Here is a 23238-nt window from a genome sequence, read left to right as displayed (position 1 = left end):
CCTGCCCTGCCTGCCCCACCCTGAGGACACTCACTTGTGTCTGTCCCCCACTCAGCTCTCTACACCGAGGCGTCACCTGCAGTCTGAGGTTTCCGGCACAGACACCAAGGCGGCCCACGCAGGCCCAGGCCCAGCTGCGCTGCGGCGCTCACCCAACCCCCCCGGAGGCCCACTGCAGGGGGCCCCCACTGGCACATCTGCAGCCCTGGCCAGGGCACCGCCCAGCGCCGCATGGGGGCCTGGAGCTGGGCGGGAGGTGGCTGGTGGGCAGCTTCGCCCCCTCCTGGCCTCTCTGCTCTGAGGAAGGCTCCAGCCTCCTTGTGCAGCCGGGTGGCCAAGAGGACCCGGACGACCCATCGAAAGAGCCCCGTCCACCCCCACGCCAGTGCGGGCTGGGTCTCACCACTCACGGCTTCCATCTGCCTCAGAGAACAAGGCCCTCTATCCTGGGATACGATTTTTCTGAGAACTTGGCGCTTGGGGGAGGACGGGGTTTGTTCTCAGGGTGCGGAGGTTCAGTTCTACCGGATGCAGAGAGCCCTGGGGTAACGGGGTGACGGCCACACGACAGAAGGAAGGCATGAAATGAGCTGTGCACTTAGACGCGGCTCAGACGGCACCTTTTACCTGACTGGTGATTTACCGTCATAAAAGACTGGAAACACACCAGACACGACGTCCAGTCTTGTCCTCGGGGCCGGATACAGCAAGTTTGGATAATCCATCTCCAGGCAGTCTCACCCCAAAGATGGAGCCGCCACGGGGTGAACGGCCACCTCGCTGGGGACAGACAGGTCACACAACACACCAGCCCCTGTGCCTGCATCCATTGGGGGGATGGAGGGGAGCGTCCGGGTGGCTGCACTTCACACCCACTTGGTCGAAGGTGGCTCCCAGCAGTCCCTAAGGCCAGTCTTCACTGGGCGTCCGGGCATGACTGAGATCTTGCACACCCTCTGAAATAAGGCCACGTGCAGACAGGTGCACACGGGAGCAAAGTCCAAGGCCTGACCCCCTCTCCTGGTGGGGTCACTGCCCCAGCCACACGGAGAAGTGGAGAAGCCAGAGCCCACGTTCCAGACACGCCCTGGCACACGGCCCCACGGCCCAGGGACCCCTGGAGGCCTAACTGGGGGCCCAATTAGGAAGTAGGAAGCCACCCTCCAAATACACGGTGACTTGCATCTGAGATAAAACCCTGGCAAGACCCCACGCTTCCTCTAGTTACCCCACTCCAGCCCCGACTCTGGGACCCTCCCGTCTCCCCACTCCACCAGCCCCATCTCTGAGACCCTCCTTCACCCCACTCCTCCAGCCCCGACTCTGGGACCCTCCTTCACCCCACTCCACCAGCCCCGACTCTGGGACCCTCCTGTCTCTCCACTTATCAAAGCCCCATCTCTGGGACCCTGCTTTTCAAAGCTGGCTTTTCAAAGCCAAGACCTGGCTGGAGGAGCCATAACTCTGGGGTTGGCAGAGACTGCGGGCCGAAGGGTGGCCCAGCTCTGCTCATGAGGCGGGCGGACCATCTCGGGGCAGGGGTGCAGAGGGCCCAGCCTGGGGGGTGGGGGGTAGGGGCTGAGGACGGCACAGTGCCAGGCCCACCAGCCTCACCAGCCTGACGTCTCCCGGTCAGTCTTTGCCCTGAAGGTCTCCAATCCCCTTCTCAGGCCCGCTTTGGGAGCGTCTGGTCGACTCTGAAGCCGTCCCTCACACTCGGTCTTGGCTGACGCCCTGCACCCCCCCAGCGGGGAGGCGGTTTCCTCTAGGCCCCTCCTGCCCACCCACCCTGCTGCTACTCGCCTCCCACACCCCGGTTCTCCACTGGGAGAAGCCGGCTGGCAGAGACTGTCCCAGGTGCCATCAAAGTCTGACACACTCACCAACCAAGAACCTCATCTTTTGGATCAACTGTCTCTGCACAACCGACAAAAGGCCCGGGTTCATCAGCTGGGCCCTGACGCCAGAGACGGTAGCAGTCCTCGCCCCCTGACACATGAAGCACTTCGGCGCATCTGTGCCAAGGGGCTCATTTCTCTGGCTTATAATTCCCTTGGCCTGTAAGCCAAGGAAGCACTGGCTGTGATGCAGGGACTTGGGGGTGGGCAAGGGCGTCCCGGTGCCCGCACGAGCCCTCCAGGGCTGAGACACGGGGCAGCAGCTGCGCGGGGGGCGGGGGCGCAAAGGCCTCCTCCGCCCCGGCCTCGGAGCCGAAAAGCAACTGTCCTTTCAGAAGTGACTCATTTACAGCAGGCCCATCAGGCAGAGTCCCGGGAGCTAATTCTAACCTTTGCAGAGGCTTGTTCAGCCTCTTGGAGTTATAATTACCCCCGATCTCCGGGCAGGATAAGGCTGTAATCAGGAGCTTGGATCCGGCCAAGAGAAAGTGGAGAACAGGCTCAGGGGGCCGGTGTGGGGCAGGGCCGCGTGGCCGCCACCTGGGTCCTGCCCCTGCCCCGCCTGGAGGGACGGCCCAGCGCAGGCCCGGCCTCTGGGCTCCAGACGCGGGGGGTTGGTCCCCACAGAGCAGCTTCTCAAGCACTTCCCTCCTGGGCCTTGAGCCGCTGTCTGCTGCTGTAGAATGGGGCTCGTGTGAAGGGCGAGTGGCCTCAGGGTTTCGGCCCTGGAAGAGCCCAGGGATGCGCCATCTGCACCCCCAGCTCCCGGCTGAGCTATAAGACCCCAGGGACCCGGGCCGGGAGAGCCTAGCGGCGGTGAGCTCAGGGACAGCCCACCCCAAGGCCCCTAGCATTGCTGGCCTGCCCTGCAGGAAGCACACCCGTGCCCTCCACCAGACCCAGGCGGCCGGCCTCGCCCACACGCGTCCAGCCCAGCCCCGCCCGCGGCCTTACCTTGCCGAAGCTGCCCTTTCCGATGGCACGCAAGATCTGGAAGTGGTCCAGGTTCACTGCAGAGAGAGCAGAGGGGTGCCAGGTGAGGGGGCAGCAAGGCTGGTGCCCACCAGGGCCCCCGGCCTGAGTAGTCTGCCCAGGGCCCCCACGTTGCAGGGAGCCCCCATGCTGCAGGGAGCCCCCAACATTGCAGGGAGCCCGAGAGGGGTCAGGTCAGCCATGCTGCAGGGAGGGCCTGAGCCGAGGCAGAGAGGGGGCCCCGGGGCCAGGCAGCCCCTCCTCCCGGGCACACTGCAGGGGAAGGCCAGGCCACACCACCCACAGACAGGGCGTGATCAGAGCACTCGGTGCCCAGGGAAGCCCCCAGCGAGAGCCGCCGCAAACCCACAAAGCCCCTCAGTCACCCCTCCTGCAGCCTCCGGGACTGTGCCTTGAGGGTGTCTCCGGACCAGCTCGAGGGGGGCCTGCGAGGGCCCCGGGGCGGTAACAGGGCTGCCCACCGTCTGAGAGAGACCACTCAAGGCCTCACTTCCGTGGACTTTCTCCATGGAATCTGGCAGCGAGCCCCCAAGCCCCAGGGAGAGCCCAGCGTTTGTAACTGTCACAGCTCCTGAGACACACTCCCCGCGCACAGGCCCGTCTGCGAGAAGCCCTTCCCAGCCCGTCCATCTGCAGGCCAGCGCCGGCTGGACCCGGGAACTCTGCACGGCTCCCACGCTCCAAGAGGCGGGCGCGGGCAGCCCGGTCCTCACAGGGACAGTGCCCCTCAGCCAGCTCGGGACTGCTCTCTGCCCCGGGTGCCCATGGGACCTCAGGCTCTCAGGAGGTCCCCGTGGGCAGTGGGGAGAGAGTGGGGTGTCAGGACATGGGGCGGGGCACCAAGCAGCCCGGGGGGGTGGGCCTGCGGGGCTCAGGGCCCAGCCCCCCACCCACCTGCCCAGTCCGCTCCTGGGTCTGGCCAGTTGCCGCCTGAAGACCCCCGGCTCCTTCCTCAGTCGCCCGTGTGCCCGTGGTCAGCGCAGCTTGGCTGCTTCTGTGCAGAGCTGAGGACGGGGCCACGTCCATGTCCACTGCGGGAACCACCGCCGAGCCTGTGGAGGGCGGCCACCGTGCACGGGCCAGGCCGCCCCGACAGGGGACCCCCCAGCAGAGTCCCGAGCAAGGGCGCCTCCGAGCCATGAGCTAGCAGGTGCTCAGCAAACAAATCGTCGCTTTTAGAGAAAAGCACGAATTCTGGACTTTGGTGTTTCCAGTAGAGGAAAATGGGAACGAAGCCGCGTTAAGTAAGAGGCCAGAAGCACAAGGCAGCCCCGTGCCTGCCCGTAAGGGGGCTCCTCGTGGGGCTGAGTGGACAGGTCAGCAGAGATGTCAGAGGCCCCAGGCACCGAGCCAGCCTGTGGAGCAGGCTGAGTGCTCCGGGAGCTGGCCAGGCTCCCCCCACTGGCCTGTGGTCTGCACCAGGCAGCCCGCAGTGCCAGCCTGTGGTTCTGACACAACTCTCCCCGCTTCCTGAGACACCAGCAGGATGGCTGCAGATCCCAGACCGCAGACTGCGTGGTGGGTGATGAGGGGAGCTGCCCGTTAGACGCGGGGGGAACGGGAGCCCGGACATGGCTGGGGCGGAGTTCCGGGGCAGTCTCCAGGCCGGGCGGGCACACACGGCATCAAACCAGAAGCCAGGAGCAAGGACCATCCCCGAGGGGGGCGCCCACCCCAGTGACCCAGCTCCCAGGCGGGGCTAACCTGGACCCCTCCAGGTGAGCCTCAAGCCCACCCACTGACCAAGGTCACTCTGTGCTCCAGTGACTGGGGGTCCGGGGACCCGTAGACCATGGCTCCGCCCTGATGCCCACACCTAGTCTACCCCTCCCCGCCCACGTGGGCAGGACACCCCGGGCGGGGCCCAGCGCACAGGACGGCTCCCACCCATCCCCAGACCCTGCCCCACAGCCGCCCGAGAGGAACCCGAGACCCAGAGGCTGCTTTGGGCCCCTCCCACACCCAGGCCGGCTTTGGCAACACACCAGCCTCTGGACCCACTCTGGGCAAGACGGCACGTCCCGTGAGCCTCCCCACACCCTGGCCCGCTGCCAGGGTGAGGCGTTCAGCCCCACCTCTGGCTCTTCTCTGGGCCTTCCTTCGATGACAGCGGAACAAAGGAGACCACAGCCGGGGACCTGTCACAACAGTGGGGGCAGGTCTGCGACAGCGAGGCTGCAATCCGGAGGATGCAGTGGGAGCCGCCCTGCAAACACCAGGTCACGGAGGTCGCGCTGAAAATGCGTGTCAAGTCCCCCAGCATTGAATCAACAGGAGGAGGGGACTGGGACTGCCGGATCCCCGAGGCGGACAGAGTGTGTGCAGAGGCGGGGGTCCCAGGGCAGAGAGGAGGTGGGGGCACACGGCGTCCACTTTCCTCCCAGCTTTCCAGCCACTGCTGGGCAGGGCCCTGTGGCCCAGGGAGGCGCCGGGGGCCCCAGTGCCGAGTAACAGAGGAACAGGCTCCAGGGGGATGGAGGTCACCGGGACGCTCAGCATGCTTTGCCGTGCGTCCGACACCTCCCGGGTTACAGCGCAGGTAAGAGGAAACAGTAACTCAGCCCCAGAAGTCCTGTCTGACCTTGACCCATCTCTGCCGGGAGCCTGAGTCCTGCGCGTGTCTGCTCGGGCCCGCAAGGGACCAGGGGACCCCATGGTCACACAGGCACTGGCAAAGACTCCTCTCAGGGTGGATAAATATTTTAAAACAAGGGTTTTGAGAACACTTATTCTTCAAGGCAGGCTTTCGTGTGCAGAGCTGGCCATCGGAAGCACAGCGGTTGCCAGGAAAATAGGTCATTTTGACCCAGCTAACTAAGCATGAGCAGGGGCAGATTTTAATTCTATCTCACAAGGGCCGAGGTGCCAACACCGGCTCCAGCAGCACCCACGGCCTCGCGGGAGCCCACAGGGTCCTCTCTGCGGGCCCTGCTTTGGGCCGGCATCACCGGCCTGAGCCCAGGGGTCACGGGCCACTTTCCTTATAACCCATCTCAGCACTAAAGCCCAGGGGCCCAGACAGAGCTCTGTTCCCCACAGGGTCCTCAGCCTCGTTCCCAGATGGGGTGTTTCTCGTCTGATCGCCGGGCTTCCCCAGGAGACCACCACCCCCAGGAAAATGCAAGGAGCTCCTTTCTGGAAGTGGAGTCGATGCTCCGACAGCCCTGTGTCCAGGGAGGCTTACTTGCTCTCCCTGTGCTACCCAGACACGGGAGGCCTGGCCCTGTCGCCCTCAGCCTGCACCGTCGGTCCCGCTGGTGGCCATGGGCAAAGGAGGGCAGGGAGGAGTGGGGCGGCCCCTGAACGCCCGGAGAAGTGGCAGAGAAAGTCGAAAGCTGCCATTTGTGCAGGAATCACGGGACCCGAAGCAAGAAGGCCAGTGACATCTGAACGCTTTTCCCCAAAATAAAACCATCAGCGCTTCATGCACCCCTGGCCCAGCTTTCTTTTCCATCTGAGAGGGAGACGCCCTGGCACTGACCGCTGTCGGGTTCAGCACCCAGGTCAGTGCTCGCCCACGTGGGCCTGAGGCCCCTCCCAACAAGCCATGGACGGAGCGCGCAGGGTCCCCTGAGATTCCAGGTGCAGACGGCACTGCTCCCACAGGCCGGGCTTTTCTTGAAACAGACAAAGCTGCCCCCAGCGAGGAAAGCAAAGCAGGGTAAAAATAGATGGCTGAGTCGTGAGTCACCACCATGGCTACCAGCAAGAGTGCGGGAGCCCGGGGGTGGACGCTCCCCACAGGCCTGGAGGGGCAGCCCGGCTCGTGACCCCCGCCCCCACCTCCTGGCCTCCCATGGTCCAAGACAGCGTGGCAGCTGCGTCCGGGGGGCAGGCCTGGCCGGGGCTGCAGCCGGAATCCAGGCCAGCCCGCCTCCCCTGGGCTCCTGGGCCCCCAGAGCATTCTTGGCCTCGAGAGAACCCACCCCAAAGTGGGGATCACATGGAAAGGGTGGTCACAAACCACATGTCATGTGTTGTGGACATTCAGGCCCAAGGTGACTGAACTGACCCAGAAAACCCATCAGAGAAAACCACCCAACGCTTCCGAGGCCCGCAGAGCCGTGCGGCCGTACTGCGGTTCCCGTGCGGCCGCTCACCCAGGCCCAGGCCAACCCCGCCTCCCTGGGTGCCCGGCCAGCCCTCCTGTGTGACGGACGTGGGCACACGCAGAGGGCTGGTCAGCAGACGGGCGCCTCAGGGACATGCCGAGGCCCTGACCTGCTCCTTACCGCTCATCCTCCAAGGCTGAAGGTCTGTGGGGACCGAGACCCAGCCAGCCAGGAGCAGGCCGTCCCCGGGGGCCCACGGTCAGCATCGTGTTTACTTCTCAGAGCAACAGCGTGCAGGGCGGGCATCCCTGAGTGTCTCTGAGGGACCCAGGATGAGAAGGATGGGGTTCTCCACCGCCTGCCCCACCTCACGGGAGGCCCTGTGACCAGGGGCTTGCTTGGGCCCCGAGGACGTCTGGAGACCCCTGGACAAGAAGGTGAAGGGCGGAAAACGGAACTGTGTGTGTGCTCTGGCCAGCATGCCAGGTTCCCAAGAAGCAGGCAGGGCACCCTCAGGCCGCTCCTGGGCACCGGGCGATGGCCAAGCACTGCATGCACCGCCCTCCAGCGGGGGAGGACCCGTCAGGCACCCCCACCCCCTCCACGGTCCTGCCCCAGGCAGCACGGGCAGCAGGTCCCTGGATAGGGGACAGGCCTCCTCTGTGCCCGAGCACCCCTCCCAGAGCCCCCCGGCCCGGCTCTGCCCCTCATCGGGGTGGGGGCCGTCTTCCCGGCAAACCCCCCACCAGGGCCGGCGCTTCCCTCCACCTGAGACACTCCTGCACCCAAGGGGCTCTGCCCACCTGCACGCTCCAGTCCCTTCTCCCATCCGTGCCCTGCAGCCCGTCTGGGGGGGCGGGGCGCCCAGAGCCCTGTGTCTTCCCCCGCCGCGCCTCCCCCCAGCACGGCGCCCAGCCGGAGGGCAGGGGCATGCCCTCACCCTGTCCCTTCTGAGAGACAGACACGGCCAGGATGTGGCAGCCACCAAGAGACAGACTGCAGGCCTCTTGGGGCCCCGGGTTCCGGAACAGTCTGGCGCCTGGAGCCCAGGGGCGGGGGCCCGCATGGCTGGCTGCGGACCAGCAGGCAGCCGAGGCCACCCTGCCCACCCGGGGGCCTCAAGGACCCTTGCAGAGCCCCTCTCTTTATCCTGGATCCTGCCCCATTCCAAAGAGTCTGACCCGCATTTCAGCATCTGACAGCAGCGTCTCCAGAGCACCGGAACTGTCATGAATTAGTGATTAAGCCGACAGTCAGATCGATACAGTGTCTCCACCGCTGGGCCCAGCTCCTTGGGCCTCAGGGAGGTCGCCTGGGGTGGACAGGTTCTCCACCTGCCGAGACTGGGCAGCCGTGCCACACCCCGGACTGCCCAGGGGGTCCTGCCGCCCAAGGCCCACTGCTGGCTGCCTCCACCAGCTGGGGTTTCACCCAGTACTGGCACCACCAGCAGGACAGGCCTCCAGGCCCCTCACCAGCCATGAAAGCTGCCCAGGGCCCCCAGACCAGACGTGCAGACAGACGGGCGGGCACCAAGGCCCCGGGTGCCGGGAGGGGTGCCTGGCTTAGCCGGCGGGTGGGGCAGGGCAGGGGAGGAGAAGCCCCAAGCCCCGAGCCCCGAGGCAGGTCTGCCCAGCAGAGCAGGCTGTCGACCCCAGTCCTGACACGACCCCGCCCCGCCTTCTGGGCACCCCGCCCTCCTCAGCACAGTGGGAGACCCCAGCACACGTGAGTCTGGATTCTGGGGTGCGTGCGTCCCGCGTGCTGGGGGCCAATTCTGGGAGCACAGCAGTGGGTCCCCAGGAAGAGACTCTGGGCCAGGGCGCAGACTGCCGGGAGAGGGTCAGAGCCGGGCACCCTGGGAGTGGGCAGCCCCCCAGGCCTGTGTCCGCAGCAGCCCAGCCCCGACCCCCAAGAGCAGGCCTGGCAGGACTCATGATCAGAGCAGGACCTGCACCCCGGGCGGCGGCAGCGGGCCCTGGGCTGCGTGCAGGGAGCTGGCTCCTAGAGGGAAAAGGAGACAGTCCCGATCGCTGGGGACACAGGGAGGGCCTGGCTAGAGGTCGAGGCCCGCATGCAGCGAGATGCCTGTCTCGGCTCAGGGGCTGGAAAACGCCCCGTCTGCCCACCCGTCTTTCCATCTGTAGCCTCGGGCTCCCGGCCACAGCCCTGCCGCCTTCCCCAAGGAGGACGGGTGTACCAAGGGATGGAGCTCAAGCGAGGGGCAGCGAGGCCCCGAGTGCCTCTGAGCAGCAGGGCCGGGAACACGGACGCAGGCCTACGGCTCTGCCACGGGGCTCCCCGCCCAGCCTCTGTCCTCCTGGGTCTGGTCCACGTGTCAGAACGGGCTTCCTTCTTGGGGGTGAGGGATACTGCAGGGTATGGAGAGTCCACGGCCTATCTCTCCATGCGTGGTGGACACCAGGCTGCCTCCACGTGTCCGCGGCTGTGGACGAGGCTGCAGGGTCCTCCTTACGGCCTGCTCTCAGTCCCTTTGGATGACCACCCGGAGGTGGAACTGCTGGATCGAACGGCAATTCAGTCTTTTTTAGGAACCGTTACACTGTCCCCTGGGCTTCCCGGGTGGCTCAGCGGTAAAGAATCTGACTGCGATGCAGCAGACACAGGAGATGTCACGGGACTGATCCCTGGGTTGGGAAGGTCCCCTGGAGGAGGGCATGGCAACCCACTCCGGTGTTCTTGCCTGGAGAATGCCATGGGCAGAGGAGCCTGATGGGCTACAGTTCATAGAGTCAGACATGACTGAGTGACTGAGCGTGCGCGCGCGCACACACACACACACACACACACACACACACACACACACACTGTCCCCCACACCCTCACCAGCACTTGCTCTTTTCTGGTTTTTCGGAGGGGGGCGCTCCAGAGGATCCATGAGCAATCGGGTGCCCAGGGTGCCAGGGTGGGGGTGCCACAGGCTGCCTGCCTGGGAAGGTGTGTGTGTGCGCACACGTGTGTGTCTGCATTGTGTTTACATGCTTACATACACATGCATGTGTGGTTGTGCATGCAGAAACCCACCTGTGCCCAGGCCTGCGGCCCCTCACCACCCGAGTCCAGGTCCCCAAAGGCCCCCATCCCAGGACCCTGGGCTGTGCCGTTCACATTGCCCTAAACTTCATCTCTGCGGGTGGGAGGCCACCCTTACCCCACCTGGGTGCCTCCCCTGCAGCTCCTCAGATGCCCAGGCCAGCTGGGAGCGCGGCCTGCCCGTGCCCCCCGTCAGGGCTGGGATGTAACCGACCTCCCAGGGATGCACACAGGCTGTCCCTCAGTGCAGGGGTCAGGCTCACACCTGCCTGACCAGATCCATCAGCACCTGGCAGCCGGTTAACCATCATCCCCGACCCACGGCGGCCTCGGCCGTTGCCATGGTTCCGTGTTTCTGGACGAGGTCGGGGCACACGGGTCACGAGGCGCAGAGCCACGCACATCACCGTACCTTTGAGTCTGATTCAGGGAGGAAGAGCGGGCAGGGCCCTGGTGCCAGGAGGAGAAGGTTGCAGGTCACAGCAGGGGCTCCCACGTCCGCGCTGCCCTGTCCCCAGAACGAAGGGGCCCCACACCCCGCACACCAGACGTGGAGCCGGCGCCTCGGCCTCGGCGGGCCCCCACACACGGAGCTGGAGAGAGACACCCCGAAGGCCCACCTGAGAGGCAACAGCCAGCCGGGGTCAGGACAGTGCAGGGGACAAGGCAGCTTCCGGGCGGGCGGAAACGCACCAAAAGCTGTGAGTCGTTCAGTTTAACACGGCGGAGTTTACGTGGACTTCACCTCGGTTAACACATCGGTGTCACTGAACACGAGACTCACGACAAGATCGGATCTGCATGGGACAGGCCTGCATTTCCTATTCAGGGCGATCGCCGGGGCCGGGGAGGGGGGGCGGTGTCGGGGCAGGACAGTCCTCAACCCCATTCTTTCTCAATGGAAGGGTAAGTCAGTCACGTGTATAGCTAGAGCAGCTTTGTCCTGACATTAGACGATGCTAAATTCATAAAAACCCCAGCCTCATCCATCAAGTCTGCGTTTTATTTATATGCAGCCTCGTTTCAGAAAAGGATTGGAGGCAGTGACCCATTTTCTTGGCCCGGCGCTGCCACCGGGCAGATGTGGGAGCCGACCCTCCAGCCACCCAGGCCGGCCCCTCCTCGGTCCAGCTCTCTGGGGACTCAGCTCCCATCACAGGTGCCTGGGCCTGGCCCATCAGACAGAAGTGGGGCTTCTGGGTGCAGAGCGGGGGTGGGACAGAAGGCTGGAGGAGCAGACGGTTCCCACACGCTGGAGCCCAGGGCTGGAGTGAGGACGTTGGAACCGAGATGGGGGAGACGGTCAGGGCCACGTGACCCTACCCCCGGCTTTCTCACCTCTCAGGCTGCCCGCTCCTCACTGAAGGCCCTTGAGGTCAGACCCCCCCCATCCAGCCTGCTGCCAACTTAGCCAGGGCCACGTGGGCCTGGGGCCACAGCCGGCTCTGCATCCTCCCCCGGCCCAGTGGCCATCCTGAGCGGACAGCTCACACCCTCAGCGTCCACTTGGTGGTGACCGCTAACACCCACCTTGCTGAGGCCCCCTCTTCTCCAGGGCCATGTTCTTCCTCAAACATTTTCAGTCTGTCGAGTTCTTTGGAATTCGGCGAGTCTATATGCCAGTTTGGAGAGAGCTGGCATCCTTCCCATATTCATACCCTTCACTTATTTAGGGCCACGTGTCTCCACACAGACGGCGCACGGCTGTCGTACAAGCATTTACAAGCTTTTCTGAGGCATAACTGACACACAGCAAACAAAACCCTGAGGCGCAAGACTGATCGGTCTGAACACACACGTGCACACGCCCAGGAGCTGTCGCCACAGGCGGAGCAGCGGGTCACAGGCCACCGTTAGGGGGCAGGGGTCCTCCTTCGAGGGGGGAGTGTACTTGCCATACACATATCCATAACGTTCAGAATATGTAAAGAGCTCCCACAAATCAATAAGAAAAAGACTAAAACCACAGAAAACTGACTAAAGTCTCGAATAGGCACCTCATGAAAGAGGATGTCTTAATGCCCAGCCCGCCCACAGGAAGCGGAGCTGCACGCTTTAGCCACCAGGGATGCAGAAACAAGGCACGGCGGGGCTCCACCCCACCCACCGGAGCCTGAAACGCTAAGAGGCTGACAAAAGGAGGCTGGCGAGGGTGTGACCAGTGAAACTGGACAATACTTCAAAAGCAGCTGGTCAGTAGCTGGTAAAGTTGAGCGGATAAGATCCTACAGCCCCAAAACCAAAATTAATTGAATTTTTTTAAAAAAGAAACCACACAACACTGTAAAGCAGTTACCCTCCAATTAAAATCTTTAAAAATTAAATAAAAAGATCCTATGGCCCAGCCAATCGTCACCCAGAAACGCACAGCTGTGTTCACCAAAAGACACGCACAAGGAATCTGGAAGAGTCACAGACTGGAGAGCACCCAGGTGCCCAGCGTCAGCAGAACGGATCAGCAACGCTGATCTTTTCCCACAAAGAATTCCAGACAGAACGGAAGGGCCGGCCTGCAGCAGCAACCAGCGCCTCGGGCGGGCCTCACGGGTGCGCCTGTTGAGAGAAAGCAGCCAGACATGCCCGAGCCCGGGCCTTACAGGTGCTCCTTGCTTGTTAGCCTTTAATTTATTCATTTTTAATTGTAGGATAATTGTTTTACAATATTGGGTTGGCTCCTATCAGCCACAGGTATACATATGCCCCCCCTTCTTGAACGTCCCTCCCATCTTTTCTGTTTTGGGAGAATACATATGTTCCACTTATTAGATGTAGAATCTACAAATGTCTATTGTGTTCACCATTAATTGTGATCTTTTATTCTCTTGTCAATTTGTGTTTCCTTGACCTAAAAATGATAGAAATATACTGAAATCTCCCACTACAATGTTGGGCTTATTGATTCTTCTCTGCAGGTCCTTCATATATTTTGTGGCTACTTTGTTAGGGACACACAAGTTTAAAAACAAAACATATCAGATGTGTAGGAGGCAGCCCAAGTGTGCAAAGAGGGAAATTCATAGCTCTGAGTGTGTGTGTGATAAGTCGCTCAGCCGTGTCCAACTCTGCAGCCTCATGGACTGTAGCCCACAGGATCCTCTGTCCATGGGATTCTCCAGGCAAGAATACTGGGGTGGGTGGCCATTTCCTCCTCCAGGAGAAGCTCTAAGTTCTTAAATCAGAAAACAAGGTATCTATCTATGACTGATTCATGTTGATGTATGGCAGAAACCAATGCAATACTGAAAAGCAACTATCCTTCAATTAAAAATAAATAAATTTAAAACTAAAGAGAACACAACAAAAGAAGAATAAAGGTTATAATATAAAAGGAAAAAACTAGTGAAGAATGGAGATTAGTTAAATAGAGACCAGCAAATCAGGAACTTCAACAAAGCCAAACGCTGCTTTTATGAGGTTCACAAATCCATGAGACCTCTGGGAGAGTAAGCCTTTTAAAAAGAGAGAAAACACAAATATTAAAGATTTTAGAAAGAGAATGTCATTACAGACCCTACAGGCATTTAAAAGATAGTGTACAAATACCATGAACAACTTCATGTCATCAAATTCCACTATGTAGATGAAATGAGGAAATTTCTAGAAAGACATAATTTACCAAACTCATACAGAAACAAATATGCAATCTGAATGGCCTTGTATCCGTTTTTTAAAATGATGCATTCATATTTGAAAATCATCAAATGAAAAGAAGAACTCCAGCCCAGTGACTTTAGCAGTGAAGTCCACCAAATTTGGGGGGAAGAAATAACATACCTCAATCTTACACAACCTAATTCAGAAAACAGAGAAAATGAGCACTTAACTCCTTCCATGAGACCAGTATTTTTCTGATATCAAAACCTGATAAGGACATTACAAGAAAAGAAAATTATAGACCAATACTCCTCATGAGCATAGATGAAAATTCCTTAATAAAACAACAGCAAGTTAGCAGCAATATATAAAAATAGAACCTATCACGACTGAGGTTTATGCCAGGAATACAAGGCTGGTTTGACTTTGAAAATCCATTGCTTTGAGTCCCACTACACCCAGAGAGAGAGCAGGGAACACACGATCACCTCCATAGATGCAGAAAGTGCAGTTCACTGTGAGTCAGTCATGGCTCCGTACAGCTGTTAACATACCTCATACAACAGCATTTGACAAAATCCACAGCCGGTCGTGATGAAGACACTCTGCAAACTAGGACAGAGCAGAACTTCTCCACTGAGAGGGTGTCTGCAGAAGGGCAGCAGCTGAACCGCGGAGAATGCTGGCAAAGGGAACCTTCCCCCGCTGGGGATCAAGGCACGCTGGCCACTCTCCCCACCTTTCAACACAGCCCTGCCCCAGCCAGCGACACGAGGGGTTTAACGAAAACTGGAAAGGAAGAAGTCAGGTGTGCTGATTCACAGGCGACATAGCTGTCTACCGAAAAAGTCTTGGAGAATCTACAAACCCCTTTCTAGGACCATAATAGTAAGCGAATTAAGAGAGGCCACAGGATGCAAGGTCTACACAAAGTGTATTCGATTCCTAATACATAGTAACGAACCACTGAGATTTTTTTAATTCCACTAACAATAGCACCAAAAGCATCAAATACATAGGAATATATCTGAAGACAAGTGTGCAGCACTCACACATATAACACTGCGAATCACTGTTGAGAGAAATCACAGGAGGCTAAATCAGCGGACAGATGCCCTTTGCCCTGGGTGGGAGTGGTGAACACTGCGAAGAGATCACTGCTCCCCAGGTTTATCCGTAGAATCAGTGCAATTTCAGTCAAAACCCCAGCAGGCTTTTAAAATAGAAACTAGTAGGCAAGTACTGAAATCTATGTGGAAATGGAAAGAATCTAGCAAAGCCAATATAGTTCTTTAAAAAAACAGCAAGTTTAGAGGCCTCACTGGATCTGGTTTGAAGACTGTGGAGTGGGTGTGAGGACAGACACACGGGCAAAGGACAGACAGGCTGTTCAGAAACAGCTGGCACCGCCCATGCCAACTGGTCTTTGCCAGAAGTGCTAATGTAGGCCTGAGCTCAACATCTGCCTTTCAACAAAGGACCCAGAGCCGCCAACCAGCCATCAAGGAAAACGTGAACCTTGACCGCATCTTGTAAAACACCCCCAGGTAATTCTAGATGGACTGCAGACATAGATACAAATGTTGCAAGTACAAAACTTCTCGGAAAAAAAATAGGATAATATTTTTGCAACCTAAAGAGAGGCAGAGATTTCTTAGATGTAATGCCGAAAACACCAACCATAAAAGAAAAAATGGATAACTTTGGCTTCGTTGAGATTTGAAATGTGTGCTCTTTAAAAGTCACCACCACCAAATGAAAAGTCAAACCTAGGAGGTGTATTTGCAACACATTTCCAACCAAGGATGTGTAACCAGATTATATAAAGAACACTAGGAGATCAGTAATAAAATGGCAAACATGCAACGTAAAAGTGGGCAAAGACGTGGACAGACGTCTCTGCCGCGTCCTCTCAGGGGAGGCTATACAGAAGTCAAAGAGCCAGGGAAGGACAGGTGACGCCGTCAGCCACCAGGCGATGTAAACTACCCCACAGGGCACCACCACCTCCGCCGCAGCAACCAGGACGGACCACCGCCTCCGCCGCAGCAACCAGGACGGACCGACACGCCAGCGGCCGCCCAGACGTGGACGGCCGACCCCACACGCTCTGCTGGGAACGGAGCCCCGCGGGCCACTGTGGAACACTCCTCACACGTCCTCACAAAGTAAAACGTACGCTGATTGTACCACCAAGCAATTCCATTCCTAGATATTTACCCAAGAGAAACCAAGCAGATGTCTACACAGGAACGTTCTCTGCAACCTCATTGCTAACAGCCACATCCTGGAAAGGATCCAAGAACCCATGTGCAGAAGACTGGATAAGGAAATCGAGCTATATTCGTACAATACAGAACAGCACTCAGCAATTTTCTTTTAAAAAAAGAACAAACTACCGATACGGAACAAGATGGATGAATCCCTCAAATCCTGCACTGAAGGAAAGAAGCCAGATTCAGAAGCACACATCGGGTATGGCTCTGATTATGTAAGTTCAAGGGCAGGCAAAACTAATCCGTCGTGACAGAAAGAGCGCCAGCGAGTGCCTCGGGGGTGGTGGGAGCCGCCTGGAGCAGAGCGGGGTGGGGGAAGGCCCCCGAACAGTGCAAAGGTTGAATCCGGACTCAGACACAAGGCTTGGACACTCTTGTCAAAACCATCAGCTGAGCCCCTCGGCTCTGTGCACTTTCCTGTAATTAGAGCTCAGTGAAAACATACGAATACATACTATGAATATTTTGTAGAGGGGAGTTTTAGGTACCCAACCTACTATATTGTAGGGAAGAGTCCTTCACTGTCAGAGAGCAGGAGACAGGATCAGAGAGGCTGAGCAACTTGCCCACGGTCACAGGTCAGAGCCTGAGCCTCAGGACGGGGGGCTAGTTCACCGTGGGGCTGGGGAGTTGGCTTTGGGGGACAGGGGTATTGGGGTGGGCTCAGCCGGCAGGAAGGGGCTCCCGGAGCATGGACACCACGGGAGCATCACGACCCGTGAGCAGCCAGCCCGGGGCGGGGAAAGGGAGTCGGCTGCAGCTGCTGTGTCTGCCACTCACCGATGCGCCCTGGCAGAGGGCAGCCAGGGCGGGGGCTGGCAAATGCCTCCCACGCCTGATGCCTTGGGATCATCTCAGCTGGCCGTCCGGCCCATGCAGGAGCGGGTTGGCTCTGAGACCCTGTTCCGTCAAGGCGACCTGGGCGATCCCACAGCGCAGTGCTCAGCCTCTGCACCAGCCCCGCCCTCAGGGCAGACTCTCCGCCCTCCCCACTTACCCCGTCCTGGAGCCTGCGCCCCAGTAGGTTGCACAGTTGGGACCTTCCAGCCCAGCCCCAGGCCCCCTGACGCCCCCCCACTCCGCGGCTTCTCTGGCTAGTGACACACGTGTCTGGGCTCTGTCTGGGCAGAGCGAGCCAGCTGAACCAGGGGCTCAACCCCCCTTTAGGAGCAGCATGCTGGGTGCAGGGCACTGGTCTTCTTTTGGGCATCCCTTGAAACCTGAATAAAATGGGAGAAGTTGGCACTTTAATTCTGGAACCCCAGGATGCACTCAGATCACACCTGTGTGTGTGTCCCTGTGTGAAGACATGCACTCAGGTGTGTGCTGTCTGTATGTGTCAGTGGGTGCACGTGCCGTGTGTGTGTGAGTGTGCATGAGCACGTGTGCACCCGTCTGCCTGTGTGTGGTGAGTGTGCATGAGCACGTGTGTGCCTGTAAGCCTGTGTGTGGTGAGTGTGCATGAGCATGCGTGTGCCTGTGAGCCCATGCGTGTGAGTGTGCATGAGCACGTGTGCACCCGTGTGCCCGTGTGGTGAGTGTGCATGAGCACGCGTGTGCCTGTGAGCCCATCTGTGTGAGTGTGCATGAGCATGTGTGCACCCGTGTGCCCGTGTGTGGTGTGCATGAGCACGTGTGTGCCCGCGTGTGTCTGGTGAGTGTACATGCACAGTGTCTGGATGGAGCGCCAGCCCAGGGCTGACAGCCACGTCCTGCATGGAACCGCTCCACTGGGATCCCGCAGGGGCTGAGCTATGGGAAGATTCCGCTGAGCCCTGAGGCTGGGGTGTTGGGAGAAGCCTGTGGAGGTGAGCTTGGGGCCTCGCGGCTGTTTATCACCTGCCTGCTCCGCTGAGAGCGCACCTGCACCCGCCTCCTGCCTGCCTGCCGGGCCCCAGGCTGGCTGACAGGCTGGTTCATCCCCAGAGGCTCAGAGGCCACTCGCTGAGCTGACAGCAGCGCGTCTGGCTCTGGCTCCTGACTGTCGGCTCACGGATCGGAGCTGCCAGCCCCGAGGCTGCCTGTCCACCCGGGGGGCGCCGGCTTCGCCACACGGGGGCGGGGGCCACTCATCATCAGTTAATATTATCCTACGAGTCACCTGGGCCTCACTGCAAACCAGTTCGATAGCTTTCAAACACACTGGTGTGGAAGGGCGGTGCTTTTCTGGGTTCGATACCTGGGTTGGGAAGATCCCCTGGAGATGGGAACGGCTACCCACTCCAGCATCCTGGCCTGGAGAATTCCATGGACTGTACAGTCCACAGGGTCGCAAAGAGTCGGACACGACTCAGCGACTTCCACATCCACTTTCTGCGTTCACTAAAGGGCCTCACCCAGAGGGCAGCCTCCCGTCCAAGAGGAAGCGGTCTGTCCCCGAGCTTCTGGTGGATCCAGGTTGGGGTGATGGTGGTCCCCCCTGTGGGGACTCAGCGAGGAGCCTCCGCTGCACCAGGCCAGGTCCTCTGCACTGAAGGGAGGCTTGTGAGCGAGTGAATGAGTGAGTGTGCAAGACAGTGAACAAGTGAGGGAGTGAACGATGAACCACAAGCCGCCCCCGCCCCGGCCAGCAGGGCTGCTCTGCCCCAGGTGGATTCCCTGACCAGCCACTGGGCTTCAGAGGCTTACTCTTCAAGATCCGTGGGATTCTGGGACTGCGTAGGGGATCCCACCGTTCGTAAGATGAAGCATTTAGGCTGGCGTCCAGGAGAGGGCTGCGCGGGTCTGCAACCCTGAGGGGCCTTTGTGCAGGACGGGGCAAGAGTGGAAGGGGCACACTGGCAGAGCAGAGCTCCCCCGGCCGCCGGAGCAGACGTGGGAGGCGGCTTCTGCCTGTGGGCTAAGGCCCCGCAGGCCCAGAGCTGGGTTCCCCAGGACAGCTGGTTCATGGCTGGGTGTGGCCGCCTGGGGCTGTGACGCTGACCGGGCTGGGACTCGGTGGCAGGACGCCCCCAGGGGCAGAGGGCCTGGTGCGCCAGGCGGGGGCCCTCCACGCCTGGGGCCTGCTGACCCCCAGGCAGGCTCACCTCAGAGGGCAGCTGGCGTCTCCGTCAAGCGCCGGCCCCAGGCTGCGTTTGGATAGATAGAAGCCTCGCAGCATTGTTCAGGCAAGTTGCTATTTTAAATCCCACCTCACAGTAAGCACACGGTTTTATTTCAGTCCTTTTCTTGGAAAAAGACATTTGCATACACTCTGGACGGAAGCAGATATTTAACATGAACAATCCGCACAGCGGCTTATTTTACAGACGAGAGGTGACAAAGCATTTACCAGCCTGTGGGGCCACCCGAGGGACACTCACCCAAGGGACACTCACCCAAGGGACACTCACAAGGGGGACACTCAGCTGAGGGACACTCACCCGAGGGACACTCACCCGAGGGACACTCACCCAAGAAACGCCCGGGGGACACTCGCCCGGGGGACACTCACCCGAGGGACACTCACCCGCCCAAGGGACACTCACCCGCCCAAGGGACACTCACCCGGGGGACACTCAGCTGAGGGACACTCACCCGGGGGACATTCACCCAAGGCACACTCACCCAGGAGACACTCACCCGCCCGAGGGACACTCACCCGGGGGACACTCACCCGAGGGACAGCCACCCAGGGGGTACCCACCCGGGGGACATCCACCCGAGGGGCACTCACCCGAGGGACACTCACCCGCCCGAGGGACACCCGCCCAAGGGACACTCACCCGGGGGACACTCGCCCGGGGGACACTCACCTGCCCAAGGGACACTCACCCAGGGGACACTCGCCCGGGGGACACTCACCCGCCCAAGGGACACTCACCCGGGGGACACTCACCCAAGGGACACTCACCCGCCCAAGGGACACTCACCCAGGAGACACTCACCCGCCCGAGGGACACTCACCCAGGAGACACTCACCCGCCCGAGGGACACTCACCCAGGAGACACTCACCCGCCCGAGGGACACTCACCCGGGGGACACTCACCCGGGGGACAGCCACCCAGGGGGCACCCACCCGGGGGACATCCACCCGAGGGGCACTCACCCGAGGGACACTCACCCGAGGGACACTCACCCGCCCAAGGGACACCCGCCCAAGGGACACTCACCCGGGGGACACTCGCCCGGGGGACACTCACCTGCCCAAGGGACACTCACCCAGGGGACACTCGCCCGGGGGACACTCACCCAAGGGACACTCACCCGGGGGACACTCACCCAAGGGACACTTACCCGGGGGACACTCACCCAAGGGACACTCACCCACCCAAGGGACACTCACCCAGGAAACACTTACCCGGGGGACACTCAACCGAGGGACACTCACCCGAGGGACACTCACCCGCCCGAGGGACACTCACCTGGGGGACACTCACCTGGGGGACAGCCACCCAGGGGGCAGCCGAGGGGCACTCACCCGAGGGACACTCACCCGCCCGAGGGACACTCACCCACCCGAGGGGCACTCACCCGAGGGACACTCACCCGCCCGAGGGACACTCACCCGGGGGACACTCACCCAAGGGACACTCACCCGGGGGACACTCACCCGCCCGAGGGACACTCACCCGGGGGACAGCCACCCGAGGGGCACTCACCCGAGGGACACTCACCCGCCCGAGGGACACCCACCCAAGGGACACTCACTCGGGGGACACTCACCCAAGGGACACTCACCCGCCCGAGGGACACTCACCCGGGGGACAGCCACCCGAGGGGCACTCACCCGAGGGACACTCACCCGCCCGAGGGACACTCACCCGGGGGACACTCACCCGAGGGACACTCACCCGGGGGACACTCACCCGCCCGAGGGACACTCACCCGGGGGACAGCCACCCAAGGGGCACTCACCCGAGGGACACTCACCCGCCCGAGGGACACCCGCCCAAGGGACACTCACTCGGGGGACACTCACCCAAGGGACACTCACCCAGGGGACACTCACCCGCCCAAGGGACACTCACCCGAGGGACACTCACCCGAGGGGCACTCACCCAGGAGACACTCACCCGCCCAAGGGACACTCACCCGGGGGACACTCACTCGGGGGACACTCACCCAAGGGACACTCACCCAGGGGACACTCACCCGCCCAAGGGACACTCACCCGAGGGACACTCACCTGGGGGACACTCACCCAGGGGGCACCCACCCGGGGGACACCCACCCGAGGGGCACCCACCCGAGGGACACTCACCTGAGGCGGGGGCCGTGTGGGGCCTGGCGACAGAGTGTCCCCCACCCCTCGCCCAGATGAGTGCCCCAGGCCTCGGGCCCGCTCAAGCCCGCCAGCACGGGCCTGTCTGCAAAATAAACCTGGGCAAACGCAGGGCGAGTGCTGGGCCAGGCAGGAAGGCCGGTAGACACCCCAGGGCAGAGCCTGGTGGGCACACGGGTCCTCCAGCCCCAGGGCCGCTGCTGGCCAGGCCCGAGGCTGAGTCGCCTGCCCTGCCCTCCTCCAAGGGCATCCCAGCTGAGGAGGGGCAGCTGCAGCAGGGGTGGGGGGGAGGGAGGCGAACCAGAGGAGACCCTGGAAATGAGTCAGTCCCGGGCCCCAGCCCTGAGGACACACGGCAGGGTCCTGATGGGTGTGTCACGGCTCCTGGGACCAAGGACGGCCGCTCAAACCTTGAAGGCTCCCGGGCACCGAGGGGAGCCTGGCCCAGCGGACGCTGTCCTGGGTGCTGCCCCGTGCCTGCCCAGCAGCCTTCGGGGGGCAGGGAGGTTCAGGCCTGCGTGCCCACCACGCGGGGCAGACCCCATGGAGCCCACGGGGAAGGGGGGGCGAGTGTCGGGCCATGACAGGTCCAACCTCGGGGGCAGTCACCGCCTGCCCTGGTCTTGGAGCGTCTAGACTGGGCGCCAGGAGCAGGCGATGCAAAGCAGCCGCTTTGTCGGGACCTGATCACAGGGGCGTCGACAGCCCCGGCGCCCCCAGAAGCATCCGAGTCTGGACTCCTTCTACTCCCGGCTCCTGGGCCCACAACGTCACATCCCGGCCACTGCACACCCGGCGTCCGCGTGGCCACGAGCACCTCACCACACCCGGGACTCCAGGTCAGGCGGACCTCCTGTGCCTTCTCTGGGGTCAGGACACGCTCCGGCCACCCGCCCCTGCACAGATGCGTCAGCCCCCAGCCAGAATCTCCCGGTCCTGTCTGGTCCCTGCCTTCCTGCCCCGCAGCTCTGCGAGGAACAAAATGCTCTAAGTCTGGCGGGGAGAGGGGAGCTGACCGGGAACTCCAGGCCCTGATCCCCCGGGGCTTTGGCCTCTCTGTGGACAGGCGTCAGTGAAGACAGACCCCGGGGGTGCGGTAGGAACTCGTGAGGAGCCGACAGGAGCGAACACAGGTGCCCGTCCCAGGCCTCGGCCCGTCTCACCCAGACCTTCACCCCAGGTTCTGCACACCAGATTTTCGGTCACCAACTTCTCCAATCCACAGCAAATTAGAAGGTGGAGGTGCAGTTAGAGAACAGTACAAATTCAGTAGGAAAATGTGTTCGAGGAAAGATGCAGGAAGGTGAGTTTTAAACAGAGTCACGAGACACCCAGAGCTGAGGGGCTGGGACCAGCTTTGGAGCCCAGGGTCCTGCAGATGTGCGCCTCCCCCGCCCGCCCAGCCCGGGTTGGGGTCAGCGCCCTCCCCTGAGCTGCTGCCCAGGCGTTCAAATAGGATCCAGTGCGCCGTCTAAGAATCACAGGAAGGCACACACGGTCTGCTCCGGGGCTGGCTTCCTGGGTGACGGGGTGCGGTTCAGGAGCCCCCATGGCACAGAGCAGCTGCCCTTGGGTCCTGGGGCCACAGCCACGCCCTGAATGGCCAAGATGCCGGCCCCTTCCCACCCTCCCAGCTCAAGAGGCTGGATTATCATCCTGGAAAAGGGGTGGGTCTATTTTTGGCCAAACTGGAGAGAATTAAGGAAAGATATTATTTCGAGACAGAACATGAGACTTCTGTTCTCTTTTATGCTCCAAAAATAAGAGTCAGCGAAGGGAGCCAAGCTGGGAGTCCACATCCTCGGGGGCGCTCAGGTCTGTGGTTTCCAGGACCAGAGCCCACCCAGCTCCCAGAGGCAGGCACAGTGACTGCCACAGAGCTGGAGGCCAGGCAGGGAGGCGGCGGGCTGCGGGTGCTGGGGCGGCTCCTGAGCCTCTGACCTGCAGGAACGCAGGCGGCCTGCCTCTCCTGCGACCCTCACAGGCGTCATCTTGTGAGGAGACCTCGGGTCTGCAGAGCACCCTCCGCTGGACGAGCGGCTGAGAGCCTCGGTTACCTGCTGGCCTGCGACCCTCGAGACTCTCTCACATGCACGCACGTGCGCACGCACACACACAGTAAACCCATGGAAGGGCTCCAGGGCAAAGTGGGTGAATTTGTTCATAA

At 61.1% G+C, this 23238-nt stretch overlaps 1 protein-coding gene across 2 annotated transcripts in view; it reads right to left on the bottom strand.

Moving 5' to 3' along the window:
* STK32C (serine/threonine kinase 32C) overlaps positions 1 to 23238 on the bottom strand; it is a 73920-nt gene that overhangs the window by 31505 nt on the left and 19177 nt on the right. For both annotated transcript variants that reach the window (XM_081572890.1, XM_081572891.1), the window contains exon 2: positions 2853 to 2908. In XM_081572890.1, the coding sequence (XP_081429016.1) occupies positions 2853 to 2908 (56 nt within the window). The remainder of the gene's footprint in view (positions 1 to 2852; positions 2909 to 23238) is intronic.

Source organism: Giraffa tippelskirchi, chromosome 2, assembly GCF_054371585.1.
Source record: "Giraffa tippelskirchi isolate mGirTip1 chromosome 2, T2T-mGirTip1v1.2.pri, whole genome shotgun sequence".
NCBI classification, from domain to species: Eukaryota; Metazoa; Chordata; class Mammalia; order Artiodactyla; family Giraffidae; genus Giraffa; species Giraffa tippelskirchi.
The sequence above is the reverse complement of the archived record's forward strand: the minus strand, read 5'-3'. Positions and strand labels throughout refer to the sequence as shown.